The sequence below is a fragment of the Colias philodice genome, chromosome 14 (genome assembly GCF_061535455.1).
Source record: "Colias philodice isolate Cphi_HAF_F1 chromosome 14, ilColPhil1 Martin Lab GWU primary, whole genome shotgun sequence".
NCBI classification, from domain to species: domain Eukaryota; kingdom Metazoa; phylum Arthropoda; class Insecta; order Lepidoptera; family Pieridae; genus Colias; species Colias philodice.
The window spans coordinates 637,044-661,160 of record NC_143099.1 but is presented as its reverse complement, the minus strand read 5'-3'; the positions used below and the strand labels follow the sequence as shown (position 1 = coordinate 661,160).

Here is a 24,117-nt window from a genome sequence, read left to right as displayed (position 1 = left end):
ATCATCACTACATAGTATAAAACAAAGTCGCTTTCCCTGTCCCTATGTCCCTATGTCCCTTTGTACGCTTAAATCTTTGAAACTACGCAACGGATTTTGATGCGATTTTTTTTAATAGATAGAGTGATTCAAGAGGAAGGTTTATATGTATAATAACATCCATTAAATAGCGGAGAAGTACTGTTATTTTTGAGGTTTCTAATGTGATGTCGTAAAAAATTACATTATTTCCGCTTCCATTGCAAACGCAGGCTGAACCCTATGAGTTTTATCAAAATAATGTACTAAGTATTATACACATTGAAAAGGTCTACAGAAAAGTCCGCGATGGTATATGTCTATATCTCTTATGGATAACCCACAATAACTTTTTTTTGTTATTTACTTTTTACGACAAATAATGGCTAATTTTCGATGCGATTTTAACCAATACAGCATTAATCCTTAACCAATTAAATACCTTGAATACAATGTTCATTTAATATTGATCTATATGGCCCTTTACACCGTATGATTTAAGTGAATATTTTCGAAGATATTACAGATTTAAAAATTGCGGCACGTAGCGTTTGCGGCGGTACCGGCAGGCCGCCTGGCTATCTATTTTACACCCGTGCGAAGCCGGGGCGGGTCGCTAGTGTTATATATAACAGTATATCGTATAGGAGGTAGCGACATTGACAAGAGAGCATTTTAGTATAGTTGGTTCTTTGATATACTGGTCGCAGTGGTTGCGTTTATTAGTACGCATCCTAAGTACGCATCTTATCTGCACAGGAAAATATCCTTAATTTAAAGTCATTAAAATGAAACTTTTATTACATCGTCTCAAACTTTTTGGTCTGTGTAGCGCATGTCGAGTGTATCGCGGCTGCCGAGTACGTAGGTATACCTACTCGGCAGCCGACCGTCACGCGACATGCGCTACACAAAGCAGTGTTCGGAACCGTTCGAACAGTTTCACTTTTACCGTGGTTTCATAAAACCACACAACATTTTTTTTTTAACGCGTAGTTTTTAATCTTTTGCCTTTAGATATTGCCATGAGACATAATTTTTTTATTGCAAGACTTTTTTTTCGTTGTTAAATAGTTAGGTGCCATACTTACGCAATTTTTTATTTCAAAAAAATTAAAATGTCATCGAAATAAGTGAAATTCCATCAACATGAGTCCCCGTGAAGGATAAGTAGGTAATCACTGTGTTACATAAACTATATGTATAATATTCATTTTACTATTTACAATTTTTTTGCAACAATCTACCATGGTGCCTCCTTTTCCCAACGAACCTCAAATAGGATGTTAATGTAAACTTGATAAAAACCAAATATCATCAAATTCATATTAATATCCAAAAGTGTCATAATTTATATAAAACCATCTATTAAAAATATTAGTTTACTAATTATTTAATATAAGTATTGAAAAAGGATTAAGTATATAATATAAGTAATAAAGTTATTACTTACCTTTTAAGCGGACTCATATTGATGTAATTTCACTTATTTCGATGACATTTTAATTATTTTGAAATAAAAAATTGCGTATGGCACCTATTTAACAACGAAAAAAAGTCTTGCAATAAAAAAATACTATTGTATAGGTACTTAATCTAATACCAATGCAATGGTAGGCCCTAAGGGTAGGCCTTTATAAGGCAATGGGAAAGTTTGTTTGAATAGACATTTTTTTTTATATTTTTTAATGCATAAGCCCAAACTAGTTAACTACCTACTGACTTATAAATTTAGTCTTAACTATAATAGTTTAGTAATTGATTTTTCATCAAAAGTTTGCGATGTTGTACTTTGGATGTAATCAATTTTCAGTCTAAATCGTTTCCAAATGGTTTTGATTAGGTTTTTTTGAAAATCTTTGGAATCGTTTCTACTCCTATATACCTACCTAGGTGTTAAATATGTAATACACTGGTTTTTTTTTTTTTTTTTTCTGGAAATTATTAAGTAATCTAATAAATTACATGACTTCGACGAGAATCAATCAATCAAGATCCGTTGCGTAGTTTTTATTAAAGATTTAAGCATACAAAGGGACACAGGGACAGAGAAAGCGACTTCGTTTTATACTATGATGATGATGATGTTGATAATCTTTAAGACTATGTGTTACGCATGTTACTCGACCATTGCTTCGCTCGCTTCATATTTTCATTTGTTTCTTCCTTTAGTTTTTGTTCGCAACAAAAGGAATGTTGAAATAAAATTTGTCTATCTGTAAAGTGTAAGGTCTAATACATCTTTGTAGTCTATACCAAATTTCATCAAAATCAATTCAGTGCTTTAAAATATGAAGCTTAAAAGCTTCAGAGATATACGATTTATATTAGTAACGACTATTCAGGATTTTTTATTTACATCAACAACATCGCTCTTGGGGCTGATTCCTTGATAAAAAAAGACATATAACCAAAATTCAATGTGAAGGATAAATAAATTTGCACATTAAAATATTATAGTAACAATCGTTTATTAACAAGAATTACATTTGCGGTTTCTTTTTACTAGATGTTTTGCTTAAATTCCTACAAATCTTCTTCTTCAACTCTTTCTGTCGCTTTATCTTCCTCCATTCTTCTTCTTCTTGCTGTTTCTTGAACTTACTTATTCTTTCCTTGGTTGCTACCCTTTGATCGCTCTTCTTCTTTTCGTAATTAGTTCTAATCATTTTCATAACATTAGATACTTTCTGTTCATACGGGCTCTTGATTACTGCTATCCTTTCTCCGAAGTTTTCTTTAGTATTCTTCGTCGATATCTTATTCTGTTTATGTTTGGGCTTAAATCTATATGGCAGTCCTTTCTGTAAATTTTTAGGAATGACTAACGGCTTGAAAACTTTAGGCTGTCTGACAATCTCTGTGTACATTGAATCTGTGTTTGCCTCGCTCTTGATATTCTTTTCGCGTTTCAGTTGTCCTTTCGTCTTCATTCCTTGCCATGCGTTTTTATTTCCAATAGGCAATAATAGATTAACAACCGGCGCGTAAAATTTAGTCACGTCTACTTTGAACCACGTTCGACAGAAAATTATATCGCTCATTTGTATTTTGTCCTCGAACGTCGCACGGAACGCACCTTCTGGTTTGTTCAGTGCTTTTTTAATCTGTCCCCTAATACCAGATACTGTTTTTATTCTAGCTCCTTCAAATTTGGCTACTTCGAGTGTACTTGTGAACATATCTTTAATGAATGCAGTCTTTTTGTAAATCTTTAGAGGTGTTCCGACCAATTTGAGTTTCTTCATAATTTGGGTAGACTTGTTGATTTCATTCACACTTCCGGTAGCTGCAATTCTGAAGCCTAATTGTTTTATTTCATTCGTACTGTTAGTGACTGTTTGCAAAGCAAGAAAACCTGTATTTTGAGGTGTAATTGGTCCATAGAAGTGCATATTACACGTCACATGTTCTGGCGTATATTTCAAATACCTACACTTAAGATCGTCTTCGATCTTGGAATAAATGGGCAAAGTTTGGAACCGTCGCCAACCCAACGAAATGATCAATGGATCATTTGTCTTTAATATCTTCTTGTACCATCTGTGTTTTTTCACTTTGCACGAAACAAAACCAATGTTTTGTTCTGCCATGTTTAAAGCCCCGATTAGGATTGGATAGCTCTCGTCAAAATTGGTAACAAATTCAGAAGGCATATTTTTAAACAACATTCTAACATATAATCCTGGTCTAAATCCTTCAACTTCAACTCTCAAACCCTCATCTAGATTTTCGAAAACTGACTTGTTTAACTCAGATTGTTTTAAAGCTTCAGCTTTGAGATTTTCGTAATATGAATGATCACCTTTTATTCTATGATCATCAGGATTATCATATTCAGCATCAAATTTAGCCTTTAATTTTAATTTCTTGTCAAGAATTTCGGATTTTGTTGGTTCACCTTTTCGTTTTGACCCCGGCTCGGCTGCATTATCTTCAGCTTCTTTGGCTTCATGTTTTTCACCCGTTTCTAAATCCTCAAAGTCGCCGTACATGTCATCGTCACCATCACTAGCATCATCTAATTTAAGAAGCTCCTCTGCATCTTCATCAGCAGATCTTTTCCCAGTAACAAAACTATTAATCAATGCTTGTTTATTGGCTTCACTTGTCCAATCTCTAATAGTTGGTTTATCTAATGCATAGAAAAATGAACATTCATCAACATCTAGTTGATCTTTATGCTTTTGCTTTGTCTTTTGAGAACTTGTCACTTTTTTGAATAAACCACCAATTTCTTCTTCACTCTCATCTTCCGATTCTTCTTGATTCTGTGCCTTTGTTTTGTTTCCAACTTCAAATTCGCCATACACAAGCTTCATTATATTTTTTGAAGTTTTCTGTCGCTCAAAATATGCCATTGTAGCCTTTTCACCTAGCTTTTCTTTCCATTTGGAACCGAAATCTTCTTCATTTTCGGACTCACTATCACCATCAGAGCTATCATTGTCTTTGTCTTGTTCCTTGCCTCCATTTACTTCTGTATCCATGTCATCATCACCATCATCATCATCGTCACCTTCAGAATCTGATTTGTTTTCCCAAGGTAATTTTGCACTCGCCTCTTTTTCACTTTGGTCAATACCGCTGTCATTATCAGAATCACTTTCACTTCCTGCCTCTGAGTCATCAGAACTTTCTTCGTCATTTTTATTTTGTTTCAAGTATTCATCATCCTTTAACATACTTGGGTATATAACAGCACCGCCGCTGAACAGCTTAAAGCCAGATTCTTGCATTTGTTCATCAACTGTTTCTTTTGACTCCACAACATTTTTTAAAAGTGCTTTCTTTTCGTTTGTTTCTTCATCTTCTACTTTATGAGAGTGAGATCCTTTAAGTTCAATGTACACAGCATCTTTATCATACACGATGCCTCCAACACCAGAGAATGGAGCATATATTTGTCTTTCTCTCTCCATGAGATGTCTCTTCTTTTCTTTACTTGGCAGTGGACATGGATCTGGTAGATACGACAGTTCACTTATTTTCATGTCACCAACACCTGAAACATACATTTTGTTATTATTATCTAGACTGATATTATACAGGGCTAGGGCAGGTCATAGGGTTTCGGACTGATTTGACTATAATGTTATACAGGGTGTCCCATGAAGTAGTGATATACTGAAGCTGGGAGGTAGAGGACTTAGAGGGCTATCCCAATTACCCCCATATGTTATGCGAATTTTCGTATTTTTGGAGTTATGATTTTTTATTCAATTTTTCACGCCAAGTACGATGAGATTTCTATTCATGTAGTAAGTCTTATTATATTTATGTATTCAATAAACAAAATCGTACGTAAAATTAATAGAGTTTGTTGTAGATGATCAAAACATTTATTTTTTTAAAGAATTTTAAAATCTTGTTTTCGAAAATTGATTTTTACGATTATTCACATCTAATCAATTTCTGGCTAAATACAAACAAATATCTTTCAACTACAAACACTAGGACCATTTATCAGAGATTTTTAACCACAGAACAGTAAAAACAAATAGAGTTTTGAAGTGGGCGTGGCCCGCGTGTCACTAGTAAGGTGAGCTCGCCTTACTTGCTCTCAGTTGTGCGCAGAAAACACTCGACTTGTTTGTCAGCTGACAAACCTTTTTTCCATAGGTATATTTTATTCATTAATTTGGACGTGTTGTTCGGTATTAGAGTCCAAATTGATAGCAGGCGAAATAATATCAGCAATGGAGGCATTTCATACCATCAATAAGTCTTATTTTGATTTATTTTACATATATTTTATGTGATAACTTCGCTTGTCGTAATTTGTCAAAAATTTATGAAAATATCTAGTCAAAATGAACCTTAATCCATAAGAAATTAGTACTATTAAAGATTGAAGAGCAAACAAGACTTTCTGGAATATTATTGAAATAAACAAAAGAATGTCGGTTTAGTGATGTGGTTGTGGCGCATATCGGTAGTATCGATACTTTAGAAAAGACAAACAAATAAACAGGTATTTAATTTTATTTTATTTTTGTTTAGATTTCATTTGTACGATTTATTTAAAGATTTTTCAAAGAGGCTAATTTAACCCATTGACCACCGAGCGGCCCGATCGGGCCGAGACACAATAGATTTTCTATTGTGTCTGTGATCCGAGGACTGACGGATTAAAGGAGAAATGGATAAATGCAACGAGTTAACTGGATGCCGATAGAATTAAGCAGTCTAACAAAGGCCACCGATACATCAAACCTATGGCAGTTCCATGATTTAAAATAATGCATATTTTCCGTTTGTATTTTGTTTACTATCAGTTTAAATATGTGGGTTTGGCGACAGTGGTTTTCATACTAATAATGACATTATAGCACTTTTATTTGTTTTTACTGTTCTTTGTTTTTAACGTTTATAGTAATCATATACCCTTCGGAATCAGTTTTGTGTAAAAAATAAAATTTTGGAAAACGAAAAATATATTTTTCTGCTGAACTACAAATGAAAAAACTGCACTACAATCAACTACAGATGTTTATCTTCAGATGTTGATCAGAAACAACGGGAAAAAAATATTTTTTGCAATTTCAGGGGACAACTTTTTTTGCTAATAATTTTTTTTTTTTTTTTGCGCAAATGGACACAAAATATGTGATTATTATAAAGTCAAGTTCACATAGTCTTTGCTAAGGTTACATTCAGTTTAAACACAACATAGGAGTCACGCTTTTTTCTGTATTGTTTTTGTTTAAAAATTATTGAAAGTCATAAAGCAATAAAAAAATAGAAACCCATCATTGTTCTACTAATTGTAAAATTTGAAAATATTTTGAAATAGATACTTGATTATTTATATAGTTAACAGCTGTGCCGCGCGGTTTCACCCGCATTGCTCCGCTCCTATTGGTCTTAGTGTGATAATATAGCCTCGATAAATGGGATATCTAACATCAAAGAATTTTTCAAATCGGACAAGTAGTTCTTGAGATTCATTCATTCAAACAAACAAACAGCTTTATAAACAAACTTCAGCTTTATAATATTAGTATAGATTATAATATTTTTGAATATTAAATAATTTATTTACCTGCTATGTGGACTGTGGATTCCTTCATTAACGGCACACCTCTCACATATCCATACAAAACTACATCTCTGTTAACTTTTGGATCCTTTCTTATGTTCTCCTGGTTGGTAATATCTTCCATTCTATCAGCCAACATGTAAGCATGAGTGGTTCGCCAACTGAGAGCTCGAAACTTCATAACTGATATAAATCTTGCTAAATTCTTTATCTCGTTCCTCAAATACTCTCCGTGAATGATACCTGACAAGTAAAACAGCTTAGCTCCTGAATACACTTCCGCCCAAAACCTGTGTTTCAATGTTTTCTTTGTCATTTTTAATTTCTTTGCATTCTTTATCATATCCAAGTGAGTCAACACACCCATTATTTTAGGCATACCATGCACTTGGCAAATGTTTAGGAACTCAAATATTTCCATCTCAAACCCAAAGCTCGCGTCACACAGTAGAAGAACAAGGTCTGCACATTTTGCGATGTCTATCATAGAATTCACGTCATTATTACATTCGATCAATGTTATTCTTCGTTTCTTCGATGTGACGATAGTTATAGGACCTTTAGTGCTGGTCACGTTTGTCTTAATGAAACTTTTGATTAAATTGTTTATTACCGTCGTTTTTCCCACTCGCGGTGGTCCTACAACAGCAACGATGATCGGCGGCGGCTCCAGTGGAGTTTTATCCACCTGCGGAATATGCTGCTTCTTTGCGATAACATCTTCCTTTCTGCGAAACTGTCTTTCGGCGCGGACAACGGATTGAATAGCGAATGCTTTTGGATTTCTCTGCCGCGCACTTAGGTTAGATTGATCGACTTGATTTTTCTTTTTCTTCTTTTCCGCCTTCCGGCCGGCATGTTTGGCACGGTGAGATTTTTTCTTATCAAAAATGGCATCGTCTGCCATTTTTGATTGCAGCGTGTTAATTTAAACTGAGGGTAAAATAAAAATTTCAGGACCAAAACATTTAAATTCACGTGTATTCTATTCGGTCACAGACAAAATATTGTGTCATGTGTCAGCTGTCAATATTTGTTTGACATTATTAAGTATTACCATTATTAAATAATACTTTTTACTGAACTATTTTCTTTCTTGAGCAGATGTCTCTTTTCTTCTTAGTATTATTTATTCCCGATGTGAGTGTCAGAAACCAAAGCATCCATTAGGTATTATTTGCTATTGGAATATGCTTAGATCATTAAGTAATGGATAACACTCACAGGCGCTTCCCCTTTTGCCGAGGTATAAGATTATTCGAATCGAAAAATCTTATGCTTTCATAAAAACTACTTGCGTAATCGATTACAAACACTCTGCGTATTCGTAAAACATCGAAAGGACGTCTGCGAGTGCTCCGCTAAAAATGCCGTTTTGTGCTGTCAAGTCTTGCAGAAACAATTTAAACACATCAAATATTAAAAAAGATGGAATAACCTTTCATTTGTACTAAGCGATAAAGTTGAATTTAGAACGCGATATTAAACCGCACTCCCCACGAGACTATATTTTAAAGAAATACAAATTTAGCGAGACTATCTTGAAAAGAAATTCAAATTTAATCTTTATGAATTTAGTGATAGAGTTGAATTTAAAAACTCTTCGCTTAAAAGGTCGTAAATTTTTACGACGTTCTTAGTGAGGGACTGCTTTTAACTTGAACGTCGATAAAAAAATATTTTTCTAAGTATAATTTGAAATGAGATGAGAATTATTCTTTATAATATTATTACAATTTTACACAACTGCATAAAAAAGAGTATAATGTTTATTTTGTAAGTCTTGTTACATATATTTATTAAAATTTACGCTCGGTTACTTTTAACTGGCAGAACATATTAATGGTACGGAACCCTTCGTGCGCGAGTCCGACTCGCACTTAGCCGTTTTTTTTGTAATGTTAATCTTGTAACCTTTCTATTATATAATTTGTTTATATGTATGTATTAATATTGCGTATATTTCAGATTTACAAAAAAATTTACGAAAACTTGATTATTAACGTTGAGCATGTTTGATATCCATCCGTCTTACGCTTTTTCGATCAGGTCACCTGACGTGAGTTTAAGATTTTATACCCAACGCCGCTAAAGAAGTTTTCACTTCAATAAAAATTTCTGTACCGATATTTATTTTATTGAATATAATATGTGATGTGTTGAATAAATACATATTCAAATACAAATAATGGCGTTTTATTGTTTTTTCGTATGCATATAATATTGATGAAAACGTTACAAATGACCTGTGTAGTATTTTTTATGAATATAATATTAATGTTATTTCTAATTTCAACAAAATTATTATTTTTGTAATATCGATATGGTTACATCCCTTTAGAGCGATTGTATTATTACGTATATGTACAGAGATTTTTCTGTGTAATCGATGTATGTGTGCAAAAACATGCTAGTCTGCCAATTTTGTATTAGTTTGAGTTTCTAAAGACACAAATTATTTTTGTTTATGTGTGATTGTGTTTCAAAGTGTGAGTTACCCTCCCCGCACCAAAATCGGCAGAAAGTTTAGTTAGAACATTTGCCAGCGTGCTCCATCCGTTACTTAATGATAGGGAAAGATATGTGCTCCATTTTTGCATGAGGCAAGTTTATGAGAAGGTAAGAAAATATAATATAATGAAGAAGTCCCGAAAATAAGTACTATCAGGAATACAGTTATTAGTAAAAAAACTGCATATTCTGTAATGTCACATTAGATCTCTTCATGGTCCATGCATGGTCCATGGATTAATCCTAATTTTCTTTCATTTTATTTCGTCGATAGGCAACATTTATAAAGCAAAAAAGTCAAACGTCAAATGTCAACTGTCAGTACAAATCTTGGAATCGATGTTGCTTGATCTCTATTCTTTTGTGATTGTTATATTTTAGTATATGAAATCGTCTATGTGGACTATGAAAATAAACAATAAAAACATAAATGATTGCTCTCCAGTGCTAGATAAGAAAGCTTACTAAATACATTCCATATACCATGACTTCCTCGGAATTAGAGAGCCGAAACGTCCCGATATCCATGTAAGTTATTAAATGTATTGTTGATAGTGAAAAGAGTTCAAGTTTCGTGTGTAAATTTTAATTAGTTAAAATTTCAAATATCCTTCAATTAGCGTTAAATTTACAGTCGTCACTTTGGTTCGTTTGCATTAGATAACAATAGCGCATGTTTACTTTATAAAGCGTTGAGTATTACGTGCTGGCCACGGACAATTCGCTATAGCGAAAATTCGCGCGGCGCGACTGGCGGCGCGTCTTGCGAATGAATCAAATGTATGGAAATGTACTGGGCATGCCACGCGCAGCGGCGACCAGCGAGACGACCGGCGAATTTCCCCGAGCGAATCGCGCGGCACGACTAGCGATAGAAACAAATGTATGAGTTATTACGGCGCAGGCCACGGAGTCGAGCGGCAGACGCGGCGACTACTCCCGGAGCGAACTTAATTTAAAATAGTTTGTTTTTTTTTCGCGAAAATGGAGACGGAAGCTTTTATTGCAGAAATTCTAGCTAGACCAGCTATTTGGAAGTCTAGCCACCCGCAACATAATTTTTCATCATGCCTATATTTTTCATATTTTTGGTGGAATTCTCCGTCTGTAACACGATTTCTATTTAATTCGTGTACTCCACTATATCTTCCAAACATTAAATCTTGAGCAAAAAAGCTGCTACTCTCCAAACAACGTCGAGCTAACTTTGATAAAGCCATCTCGTCTCCTCGTCTACACTGGTCGCGGCGGCGAACGCAACTGCCCGTGGCGTGCTTACCGCGCCGCGCGAATCGCCGCGCCGCCCGTCGCGCCGTCGGTCGCGCCGCCGGTGTCCGTGGCCAAGGTGTTAGTGTGCATATTCATTTCTTATTAGCATTTAGTTCAATAACTATAAAGTGCGGAAAACGTACTATGCGCCCATATTTCATATGACAACAAACATTTATGTCTATTTGTTATATTCTCTTATTTTCTTTAATAACAATGCTTTCCCTTTCGTTTTTTATATGCAATTACGAATAACAAATATAACGCAAATGCTGTAATATTATAATCTTTTGAAATGCACTATCAGTTCTAAGAAAGTGGGAGGTTACATGATTTGTTGCTAATATTAAATAAACATCATATTTCGTTATCTCATGTTCGTCATATAAGATAATACTTGGCACCAAATAACTGTCAAACATTCACATTCAGTACCACAAATAATTATTACAAATTGAAAGAGACACTATTTTAATACATGTGAATATACTATAATATATTGTCTATTATATTAAAGTGCTAGCTTTCCGCCCGCAGCTTCGCCCGCTTTAAGTCTATTACCTAATAAATTATATACTAAAAACCTTCCTTTGAATCACTCTATCTATTAAATTAACTGCATCTAAATCCGTTGCGCAGTTTAAAAGATTTAAGCATATTATATAGGACAGAGAAAGTGACTTTGTTTTATACTATGTAGTGATACTGGTTATTGAACCTCAAATGCTACAGTAGGTAATAATTATTTCTTTCCACTGCACTCTCAGGGTCTGGATCTACAAATACATTATGTATATCTTAAGTACCTAACACTTCATTAATTTCTTACCTATTCAAAAATAATTATTTATAATCAAACATATAAAAATAAAAAAATCTCCACATACTTCCCATCTTATAGGCTCTATAGTCTATACTAGCTGCTCCGCGCGGTTTCACCCCCGTGGCTCCACCCCTGTTGGTCGTAGCGTGATGATATATAGCCTATAACCTTCCTCGAAAATGGGCTATCTAACACCGAAAGAATTTTTCAAATCGGACCAGTATTTCCCGAGATTAGCGCGTTCAAACAAACAAACAAACTCTTCAGCTTTATAATATTAGTATAGATTAAAACTGTAAAAACTAATTACGTGATTGGCCTTTTCAGGAGAAAATCAGTGGAGAATCTTGTAATATCATCACAAGATGCCATCGGCCAGAGCATCAGCCAGGCTCTCAGTATTTCGGGAATGAGCAATCCAGTATATCAAGAAAATAAGTGAGTACTTTTTTTATATTTTTCCTCTTTCTTAAATATAAGGTTTTCACTTTTCACTTTTCAAGCTATTATTATTATAGTTGAATGTTTTTAGTAGGAACTCAACTTGATGATGATGATCATCATGTTGTGACTTGTTGTAACTGACTTGTAGCTTAATACTGGTGAAATAATTTTGAACTTTTTTGTATAGAAAAAGATCTGTATTTTCATTTTCAAAGTGACATCCTTTTATACCAATTTATAAATGTATTGCAGGACAATTTTTATCTGGATGTATAGTCTCTTTTATTTTGTTGTTTTTCTTGTATAAATGTGGTTTCAAACATACGAGGATTATATAATCAATTAATTGCGATTAAAATCTATTATTTTGTCTTCAATTTTAGATAATAATTGATCATAAATAGATTACAAGTCATATCAATAAATTGAGACAATCATGTTGATATTATATTTGCATGGGATTTTCTAGAACAAACTGCAATAAAAGGAATAAAAACAAGATTTGAAATTTTGCCAAATAGTAAAATGTCTGGCATGGTTTCGGCTTCCTTAACTTGAATTATTGTCAAACCACTTGGAACGCTATGTACTGAACAAATTTTAATTTTACAACTTGTATGAAAAATGTGGTCCCTCTTAAACTCGCGAGATTGTAAACTCTCATAAGATTGGGCTCCTAATCATTGTCTTGCAATTTAACACATTATTTATTTTTCATTAGATTACATAAGTAGTGTATGTGCTTTTTACTCTTTGCCAGATTTTATTTTTTGAGTTCAGGTCATATAATTTTTTGTCAACAAATTTTCTTCCAACCTTTTACACTTTTTGTTTCCACTTATGATGTAGTAGGATTTTATACTTTGTAGGAAAATGATATACACTGTTGCATGGATTTTTTTTAATTCATTTATAGACATGTTGAAATTAATAAAAATAATTGCCATAAAATGAAATATGAAAATCACACTCTGAAACAGATATATATGTTCTAAAGGTCGACTATTTTTTCAGTATTTTGGATTATGTACACAAAAAATTTCAATTCGAAATTCCTTGTTCTGTTTCTAAGCTTTATTATCTACGGATCACGGTTTGAACTCGGCGTGCAATCGTTAACATTATCATTCGCACATTACTGATTACGGATAACAATAATTGTTATTTATTGTGCGCGAATTTGCGATGTTCACGCGTGTTTTATAATTATATTGCACCTTAGTTCCGTCCTGTTTTTTTCGTAGCTTTTTGAAGATTGTTGCGTTTAGTTTGATTAATTTTTAAGTATAAATCGTAAGTGGAGTTTTAGATGTTTAATCGCTACATTAAAATGATTATATTGTAAAATTAAAGTGTATTTTGGTGAGAACCTTATACAATTATTATTCGCTCTATTAATACTTAAGAGTTGGTACATCAAAATGGGTATACAAGATGTGAATAGTGATATGTGTGCAGTGAATTTTGCTCAAACAGAGTCCAAGTGGAAAGTGCTATTTTTCAAGTGAGTAGGAATAAACATTTGTTTATTAATTATTTTAAAGGGTCACGAAGTCATGCTTTGTTAAGTGTAGCTAAAAATGATGAATTCTAAACAATACCCGCGACCCCTTCACTGAAAGCTCAAGTACAGTATAGTCCCGTAGCCCATTGTTATGTAGTGTAGTCCGACATAACCCAGGGTTAACACCCCGAGGGTCTTGTAAAGCGAAAATCTTCATAAACAAAAAGGTATATAGCTTGATGTTCTGTGCATCGCAATGAAAGATCTATTGTGCACTCGGGCATAACTAGATAATCTTAGTTTCATTAAATAAATAAAATATGATAGTATAGGATATAATTGGTTCATGTAACAGATGAAGAACAGTGTGATTATTTTCAATCCAAACTGAAAAACTTTATTGCGTATACTTTGGGCATATTGCTTTCTATTGTTTCGTTGCAATCAGCCGAGTTGTTATTATATTACTTGCTCCAGTTTAAGGTTTTGTTTGAAAAGTATATTAGTGAAGATAAGTTAGTCTATAATTATTAATTCCTCTCAAATAATTATTTATTCAACTAGACTTAATTAAGAAGCTCTTTTGAATCGAATCTGAAAGAATGCCTTCCTATGGTTGAGTCATTTTAGTCACTTAACTCATATAATATATAGCTTTAGATTTGCTAAAGATATAGCACGATCCTACTGTCTGGCATTTATCATTGAGCCTTTTTGACACAAAGTTTATAAATTTGTTATGAATTGAAGGTTGTTAAATTAAATAAATGTGTCCAATATTCCACAGAAACAACTTAAAAACGGAGTTTTGTTAATCTTTTAGGTATGAGGTAGGAGATTATATAAAAGCCTAAAACGTAAACTGAAGCCAATGCAGACAGTAAATTTATTTTAAACTAGCGGTCCGCCCCGGCTTCGCCCGTGGTACATAATATTTACGTTTTCTCTATATAAGAACCATCCTCGTACTTCAAGGAATATAATAAAAAAAGAATTATCGAAATCGGTTCAGCCGTTCTCGAGTTATGCGCTTACCAACACATTTTGCAATTCATTTTTATATATAAGAAGATGATAATTATTGTAGAGTAGATTACACCTCAGTAGCAGACGAAATTGTTTAACCGATTCTTCTCGGTTGGACTAACATTTCAAGGTGCTAGTGAATACATAATCGCAAAAGATTACATGAATAAGTCGGTAGCTCCCCGACTTTTGGTAACAGCAACAAAATATCAATGATAATAATAAACATTGTATTATTTAGCAAATTGATCGACCCGAGTGTTATCGCCAAGGTTGGAGTTATTGACCAATGAACTGTCGGCTATCTAATGTAATCTAATTGGTAATGGCCGACCAAAAAAGGACTCTAATTAAATATCTTTAGAGTACTTGATTGAATGTACTGGGGTCTGGAAGTAGCTGCTGAAAATAAGATTTTATAAGAATAATAGTGATTGGGAATTAGTGATTAATAGAGACATTCTCAGCTTACCTCTAACCTTTTCAGGGCTACTAATTTACGTCAAATATACTCTTCTTTACCATTTTACTTTATCTGCTGATTCTTTTAACTAGTTAAAGATACCATGCGGAGAAAGAGGGATTTTTTTTGGATAAATTTTATAACATTTTCCTATCAATAAGTTTTCTGGTTCTAGTCCGGGATACATCGCCCATTTTTGCAAGTGATTACTATCAAGCTAATTTTTCGTGAGTAGCTTTATTTTGATGAGATGCCCAATAATTTCATGTACAAAACTCTCGATTGTGGTAGCTACCAGAGGAAACAAGGATAAAATATTTTGATTTGATGGTTCTCAAATATGAATTACTAACTGAATGTTTTTTTTTTGTTCAATCTCAAGATAATTATCTAAATTATTCGAAAAAATATTTGTCCTACAAAATCTATGGTTTGATCAAAGAGTCCCCCTTTCCAATGTGTATCGATAACGAAGTCATCATAAATGATTACTAACCAGCTGATTTTTTTATTTTCACTTATTTAATACTTATATAATTCAACAGACATATTGTCCTACAAATTGCGTAATAAATATTTGAGAACCGTCAAATCAAAAATTTTTATCCTTGTTACCTCTGTAAGTTACCACAATCGAGAGTTTCGTACATGAAATTATTGGGCATCTCATCAAAATAAAGCTACTCACGAAAAATTAGCTTGATAGTAATCACTTGCAAAAATGGGCGATGTATCCCGGACTATTCAAATAACTTCTGCGATAGAGTCGCCAATTAGTAAGTTTCGATATGGTTTATGAGTTTCTTTTTATGTACAAATATTGTTTGGATGCAATTATTGTATTCGATGCACATTTTAAACTAACCTACCTATAGTGGTATTTTCCTCATCTGACCAAATATTACGTCCAAAAAAATGTAGGTGTGGATTGTTTTTTACTTTGCGATCAGTAAGCGTAACTGAAATGTGCTAATTTTAAGTTAGAATCTAACAAACACAATTTATTCTAGTCATCTATGATCGCAATAACCAAAAATAAAATAATATAATAAAACTGGAGAGTTTTTTTTTGCTGAAAGCGATAATCACAGGAACTACGGGTCCGATTTGAAAAATTATTTCAGTGTTAGATAGTCCATTTATCGAGGAAGGCTATATGCTATGTATTATCGCGCTAACACATAAAAATGTAAAACCGTAGTAGACTGGGGTAGAAGCCTTTGAAAATAATGAAAAGATAAAAAAAATCGCAGTCGGATGAAACCCATTAGAGAAGGAGGGGAATATGATAAAAATGTAAGGAAAAATAAATTACGGTCAATCCGAGTTCGGGAAGCGGGAGGGGGGAGCTTTTAAGAGAAAAAAATGGTTTCTCTCAATTTCCGACAAAACTACAAGTCCTATAGAAAAAGTTCAATGGCAAAGTTGTAGGTAATTAAAAGTTCTACAACTTTTGGATTCACAATTTTTTCACATAACCTAAAAATTTAGGTGAAAAATTCAAAAAACCAAGTTTTAGGTCTTTTATTTCTATCTACTTCAAAATTTATTTTTTTTCTACGAAATTTGGTGGAAACTTACTTTATTATGTCCCAAATACACTGTAATTTATTTGATTGAAAATATTTATTTTTTCGCCTTATTTTGAATTAATACCAAAAAAACAACCTAATTTTCAATCGAAAAGTCACCCGTCAAAATATCAGCTTTTTTCAAAAACTTGGGGTGTCTTTTATTCATTGAAATCTCTACTTTCATATGGTGTAAAAAAAATAAACACCACCATAGTAAATGTTCTCAGGAAATGCATACAAACAGTCTGAAAATTAGCTTTTACTAAATCAGGCACAATTCTTGAACTCTATATCTTCTCTTGTATCGGCTTTTCGGTAATATTTCAAAAGAAAAATAATTATCTGTTCTAAGTTTAATATTTTACAGCATATTCAAAAGCAAAATGATGTCGATAAAAACATTTCAGGTAGTTCGAGAAGTGTGCCTGATTTAGTAAAAGCTAATTTTCAGACTGTTTGTATGCATTTCCTGAGAAAATTTACTATGGTGGTGTTTATTTTTTTTACACCATATGAAAGTAGAGATTTCAATGAATAAAAGGCACCCCAAGTTTTTGAAAAAAGCTGATATTTTGACGGGTGACTATTCGATTGAAAATTAGGTTGTTTTTTTGGTATTAATTCAAAATAAGGCGAAAAAATAAATATTTTCAATCAAATAAATTACAGTGTTTTTGGGACATAATAAAGTAAGTTTCCACCAAATTTCGTAGAAAAAAAAATAAATTTTGAAGTAGATAGAAATAAAAGACCAAAAACTTGGTTTTTTGAATTTTTCACCTAAATTTTTAGGTTATGTGAAAAAATTGTGAATACAAAAGTTGTAGAACTTTTAATTACCTACAACTTTGCCATTGAACTTTTTTCTATAGGACTTGTAGTTTTGTCGGAAATCGAGAGAAACCATTTTTTTCTCTTAAAAGCTCCCCCCTCCCGCTTCCCGAACTCGGATTGACCGTAATTTATTTTTCCTTACATTTTTATCATATTCCCCTCCTTTTCTAATGGGTTTCATCCGACTGCGATTTTTTTTTGTTTCAAAAGTTATCTACTCTAGTCTATAGTGCCGGTAAGAATAATCAAATTGATTCAAGAACTGCATCCATAACTTTAATCCAACCAATACGTATCTCTGGTAGTCATGATTCATTTCTTTGTTTTTAATTTTGACCAAAATAAATTACACGAGTCGTTGTAAACGTAACGCCGCCGAGGCCACCTCTAAATCATTTATTGTAAAAGACTCGGTGAGTAATTGTAAATATATTTTGTAATTGTTGAACTCATGGCCGGTTCTCATTTGAATTCGGTTGCAATGTTTAGGTGAGATTTTTTTTTCGTTTGTTGATAATATGCGCGCTTTTGTGTTTGTCTGGCGTGCTTTTAAAAGGAATAATAAGAAAGTTATCAATTCGTCTTACATGTGCGTCATGTAATTGCAACGGTTAATCATAAGTAAATGATAATCTTTTACAGATTGGAAAGTGGAAACGTATAATATGTACAATGTTTTGTGCATAGAGCTTATTAGATAGTCGGTATATTTTCCAACAAACCGCTTTTTTTTTCTTCACCATAATTTTTATGTGCAGTTTTTGGCATATATAAGAATCCATATTGATTAGCGCTATAGAAATTATAAATAGCTGTGTTTTACCTGAAAATAAAACACATATTAAATACTTACCTATATTTGAAGCTTACTTCATTGAGAAGGTACCTAGCTTTTTCCGCCTATTCTTCCCTCTCTTTCCGTTGTATGTATGCTATCTCTCTCGCACACCTCTCCACCAGGTGGCGGGGCGCACGATAATGTCGGGCGCTGGATGTTTTTCATTGAGTCGAAATCCACAACAGGTGGACGTTAAGTGTAAGCTTCAAATATAGGTAAGTATTTAATATGTGTTTTATTTTCAGGTAAAACACAGCTATTAAACACTTGACCGTAATTTGAAGCTTACTTCATTGAGACCTGTTTGTTACCCACCTGGTGTACAATATATGGACGCCAATGTGAATTTGAATACATAAGTAATTACTTATTTCTTTATTTGAAAGAGTAAGGTGTGCAGATAGTATACCTACCAATAAATCACACAAATTTTTATATTATATAATATATTAACAATCCCAGATGCAAAGTTAATCAAATAAGAACCAAAAAGTTAATCATAATGATTAAAAGTATTAGAACTTATGAGATTGGTTCAAGCGTACCTTAGTTAACCTTTTGGGCTTGAAAAGTTAAAGTTACTACAATTTTCACTATCTTTAGCGTAAATCTGCGAAAGCGCCAGTAACGACTTTCAATTACGCATTTAGATGTTACTTACAAAATGAAGCAACAGCTGATCCCGACGAGGCAAAAATACCTCAAACTCAAACCTTTATTTATTCAATTAGAACTCTGTAGAAGCACAATTGAATCATCTTAACATAGAATTACCACCTGTCTCAACTCACACAGTTTTAACCCAACATGCTACAAGCGGACAAGAAGAGAACTTGGTCCTTACTTTTGGGGTCAGAAATAAATTTAAAAGGTCACCCCTTGAATAAGGCAATAAAATATCAAAACAGGTAAACGGTTTTAATTATAATACAGATTTTTAACATCCAACCAAACCGTGCGGTATCTATTAATGTTTAGAGCCAACGCCACCAATCATAATCTAAACATGGCTAGTACTTTCAGTACAATGCATGAATTATTTATTTAAAACTGATAGGTCATAAACTCTGTACTGGAAACAAATATACTGAACTTAAGAGACTAAAATGATAAGGAACTTATCTGTGTCCCAAAACTGCAATTACTACAGCCAAGTACGTTACTTTTAATCAATTCGGTTTTAAGATATAATTATTATGATTTACATCAGAACTTATATACCGAAAGCCTCGGGACTACATAACGTGACTTATCTTCTTATACTTATATAAAAATGAATCGCAAAATGTGTTGGTAAGCGCATAACTCGAGAACGGCTGAACCGATTTCGATAATTCTTTTTATATTCCTTGAAGTACGAGGATGGTTTTTATGTAGAGAAAACGTAAGTACCACGAGCGAAGCCGGGGCGGACCGCTAGTTTATAATAATAGTGTTTGTGCACAACACTAGGCAGTCAACAGCTATATGAACGTCAGATAGGAAAAGAGCCAAATTTATCCAGTCAGTAACAAAGGATTTTAACTATAGTTACTTTATTCTAATTCAACCAACTACTACTAGCTACTCCGTATGTCTTTTGGATAGACGGAGGCAAATAGGATTTTTATTCCAACTATATCATTTGATATTTTGAAAATGTACTCCACATTTTCATACCGTCAGAGTCATTTTGCAGATTATAGTGGTGCAGCACTGAACACTGTCTATTAGGTGGCTGATGCTGCTGACCGGGCCTTCAGTTCCGCTTTCCAGAATACCTTCACCCTTCTAGGTGTTACTACTACTGAAATAGCGGTACTCTATCGCGTCGTTCAGGTCTCTAACTGACTAGGATTTCTCATATTATCGTAACAACCCTCGCTCGTTCTAACGAGGATAAATTATCGCCAAGGAATTCTGCTGCAGGATAATGGCAAGAGAGATTATAAGCTTAACTATGCATTATTATGTTAAGGAATATGGTGGGTTTTGAATACTATCGTCGTCTGAAAGTATCTCCTTTCGATTAACTGCATTAAGGATGCAGATCTGATCCCATCTTTGTTCCGTAGGAATGCTACGACAGTCTAAACGTTACACTGAACAAAGAAAATTGCCCTGAATATAGTCGGTTGTTCCAACATCCGTAATATGGCTAGCCTAAGGTTAGTTATCCCTTGATTGTAACTGCTACCAATGGAGGCATTGCTCTTGTGTTGTCCACAGTTGTGCGAGTGCAAAAATGAAGAACTGAGCTCGTGGGGAGCTATGTCGAATGAATCTGTGTTAAGATTATGACAGTATAGGACAGTTAGCTGTGGATGCGAAGACAGGACATTACTTTATTCATCCGTAAACACGCGAGGCAGCCACGGACAGCGATATAGCAAGAACTAAACTAGCAAAGTTTAGTTCGCTTACCAGACTTTGTCATGTTTTAAATGCAGTATATCCTCTGAATAGCATTGCATTTATGACTATTGATAAACTTAATTCACCCGTAAACACGAGAAGCAGGCACGGATAGCGATATAGCAAGAACTAAACCAGCAAAGTTTAGTTCGCTTACCAGACTTATATTTTAAAAGCCGTATAGCCTGTACATTTCATTTATTGCCCCCCCCCCCCCTCAAAGCAAAGAAATGAGAAGTCATTTGGCAGAGCTTTCTCGTTAAGGGTAGGGGTTCCAAGTAATATCTAATAATAAGAGGCCTTTGTTTGGAAAGATTGACTTTCCGTTATTTATCCTCTATCCTATGTAACTCAACAGTCAGTATTCTCAGCATTCGTTGAGTACTTAAACGTTTTACGTTAATAGTTGTATATAACTTTATTATACAATATAATAATCCTGGTGGGATGACAAAAAACTTGTCTAACAAACGATTATCCTAATCCCTCAGCGATTTATTGTTTGAGCCCCGAAGAAAAATCTCATGGGTGCAATAATGAGGTCAAATGGGTTGAAAAACGAGTCAAATAAATTGCCTACAAGACCGGGCAACTAAAATAGGCCTATGAGAGGTCAACTATATATATACGTAATCAATCGTCATTTGTTACATTCAATCGCTTTGCGATTAAAAAATCTCTTCCGATGTTTGTATATGAAAATTGGTCGGCTAGTGCCATTTAATTACGATACCAAACATACCGTTGACACAAGGCTTGGTGACAATCCTCGAAACCACCGCCACAAATCATCTGCGAGATGATATTTGATCCGACTCGCCTTCCTTTGTTGTGATTAGGCTTTGCATTGGTAAATACAATTTGTTCAATTCCAATTTCCATAATTGGTAAACCAATGGTGGTTTCCTGATTCCTGAAGTGTAAACTTTTAGGATACGAAGTATCAATTTCATGCGCCCATTATTTGACGTATCTAACCTTTATTGTATTTATTAGGTCATTTACTATACTGCCCACTGTGAAGTAGATTTCAAAACCTTTTTCTACCTACCTTAGAAGAGTGAAGATCCGATACGGTCATATCCAAAACTTCTTTCGTGGGTCCTCGTTGACAAAAACAAATATCTATGATCATTTTAATGATCAATCCTTTGTATATTTGCACCAATCGCCATTAAAGCCCCGCGAGGGCTGATATATATTTGCACCATTTCCCCGTGGGGACGGTTGTTATCAAAGCCCCGCGAAGGCTGATATATATTTGCACCATGTCTCCGTGAGGTACTGTTGTAATCAAAGCCCCGCGAGGGCTGATATATATTTGCACCATTTCTCCATGAGGGACGGTTGTAATCAAAGCCCCGCGAGGGCTGATATATATTCGCACCATCTTTTCCGTGAGGGACGATTGTAATCAAAGCCCCGCGAGGGCCGATATATATTTGCACCATTTCCCTGCGAGCGACAGCTGCGCGAGGGATGTTTGTAACTAGAAATAAGTAGGGCCTGCCAAAAAATGCTTAAGAGACACCCTGCGAGGGTGAATTTGACCTGGCTAACCCCTGCGAGGAGTAGTGGCCACATTTATGTATTCTGCTTCGAGCAAGAATACACCTTAGTGCTAATATAAAAATAGCAGTAAATAATCATTTAAATAATATAGCAATTAACAAGGTCCTTTAACTTATTTTCCAATGTTAGCGACATTTAATAAATTCATAATTCAAATCAATTCACTAAATTTTAAAATGAACTTCGATTCATATTTATTTTTGTTCATGCAATCGATGTAACATTTAGTTGCTTTATATCCGTTAACATTCCTTACGAACGCAACCATACCGTCGTAGGACGTTATATTTAATTGCACAAAATAATCTCCACTCACCCGCAATTTTTTACTTTTTGTCAAGGTGTACAAGTTTATAATATTATTCTAAAACGTTAGAAGTGAATTGTAAATCCTTTGAAATAAGTGTATCTAAATCTAATTTATATTAAGATATCTCGATAATAATTATTATACGATAACCCTTTCAGCACAAGTTCAGTAAACCAAAGAATTTAATTGTAAAATTTTTGGTACTTACTCGTTTTAACAAAAAAGTTGCATCATTTGAACATAGGAAACGTAATTTTCAATCAAATTAGCCGTGTGTAATATGTCTATTTTCACATAAAAACGGATCAGAATAATACTCATAAAAGGACACGTATAGACTACGGATAGTTTTGAATGTGTGGAACATTCATGGTACGTATCTACTATACATGAGCGAATTCATTCATTATTCAGTTGAGCGGTAACTCCCGTACGATTTATAAAATAATATCACAACGTGTTCTGACATGTCGTGACTTCTTGGAGCTGACTCATCTCGTTCGATAATTTTTAGTAATAAACTATGATAGGAATTCCGAACCGTTCCTAGCGTTAACGACAATGTAATAAAGTCGTAGCAATGGATTGTATGCCTGTAAAGCTTTGAGTTGGCTCATATCCATACTAAGTATTAATTGTAATTTTTCCACGAAAAATTCACTTGTACCCTTGTAATAAAAACACATTATTAAAAATGAAATAAAATATTAAAAATATCTATATACAAGAGAGGGTATTTGATATATCTAGTAATATCAAATAATCACAAAAGTAATATTAACGATTCGAGTAAAGCCGAACGGTAACACCGTTAAAATAGCTTTACTCACAGTATTAAAAATTCAAATATTAATTAGTACATATTGCATAATGAAATATTTCAAAAGAAAAGTTACTATTTCAAGTAAAATGTAACGGTTGTATCGTTAATTTTAAATATCTTTATTCATGCTATTAAGTATTTAAGCATATTGAAAAATAAACTATTGCTGAAGGATTCATTAAAAACCTCAGCATTTTAAATAAAGTCCAACGATTATACCGTTGACTTTAAAGATTTTTACTCATTTTTAAGTAAAATATTATTAGAATAGATGTAAAAATAACTCACTGTACCGATCCGACGGGATACACTTTTTAACACTTTTAGCACTTGCTTTAAGCAATACTTAATACTTAATAGCACCAAGGTTGTAGTCTTGTAGACAACCTTCTCGCGGCGGAAGCTAGACGCCAATGAAAAACATCCAGCGCCCGACATTATCGTGCGCCCCGCCACCTGGTGGAGAGGTGTGCGAGAGAGATAGCATACATACAACGGAAAGAGAGGGAAGAATAGGCGGAAAAAGCTAGGTACCTTCTCAATGAAGTAAGCTTCAAATTACGGTCAAGTGTTTAATCTATGTTTTATAAAAGAAGAGAACGCAACGTGAACGCAACGCTATACCTAAGTACTTATGACGCGGATGCGACGATGAAGTGACCTCTAATTATA

General features: G+C 33.8%; 2 protein-coding genes across 3 annotated transcripts in view; one reads left to right on the top strand and one right to left on the bottom strand.

Moving 5' to 3' along the window:
- Positions 1 to 2,464: 2,464 nt before the first annotated feature.
- On the bottom strand, positions 2,465 to 8,063 carry LOC149482616 (ribosome biogenesis protein BMS1 homolog). Its single transcript, XM_089703410.1, has 2 exons — positions 7,064 to 8,063; positions 2,465 to 5,023 (listed from the first exon to the last, which is right to left on the bottom strand). The coding sequence occupies exons 1-2, from the start codon at positions 7,965 to 7,967 to the stop codon at positions 2,502 to 2,504; spliced, it is 3,426 nt and encodes a 1,141-aa protein (XP_089559536.1). The 5' UTR covers positions 7,968 to 8,063; the 3' UTR covers positions 2,465 to 2,501.
- A 1,830-nt stretch (positions 8,064 to 9,893) lies between these two features.
- Positions 9,894 to 24,117, top strand: part of LOC149482614 (protein Aster-B-like) — a 48,183-nt gene continuing 33,959 nt past the window's right edge. For both annotated transcript variants that reach the window (XM_089703417.1, XM_089703415.1), the window contains exons 1-2: positions 9,894 to 10,099; positions 11,991 to 12,101. In XM_089703417.1, coding sequence (XP_089559543.1) covers positions 10,056 to 10,099; positions 11,991 to 12,101 — 155 coding nt within the window. In that variant the 5' untranslated portion in view covers positions 9,894 to 10,055. The remainder of the gene's footprint in view (positions 10,100 to 11,990; positions 12,102 to 24,117) is intronic.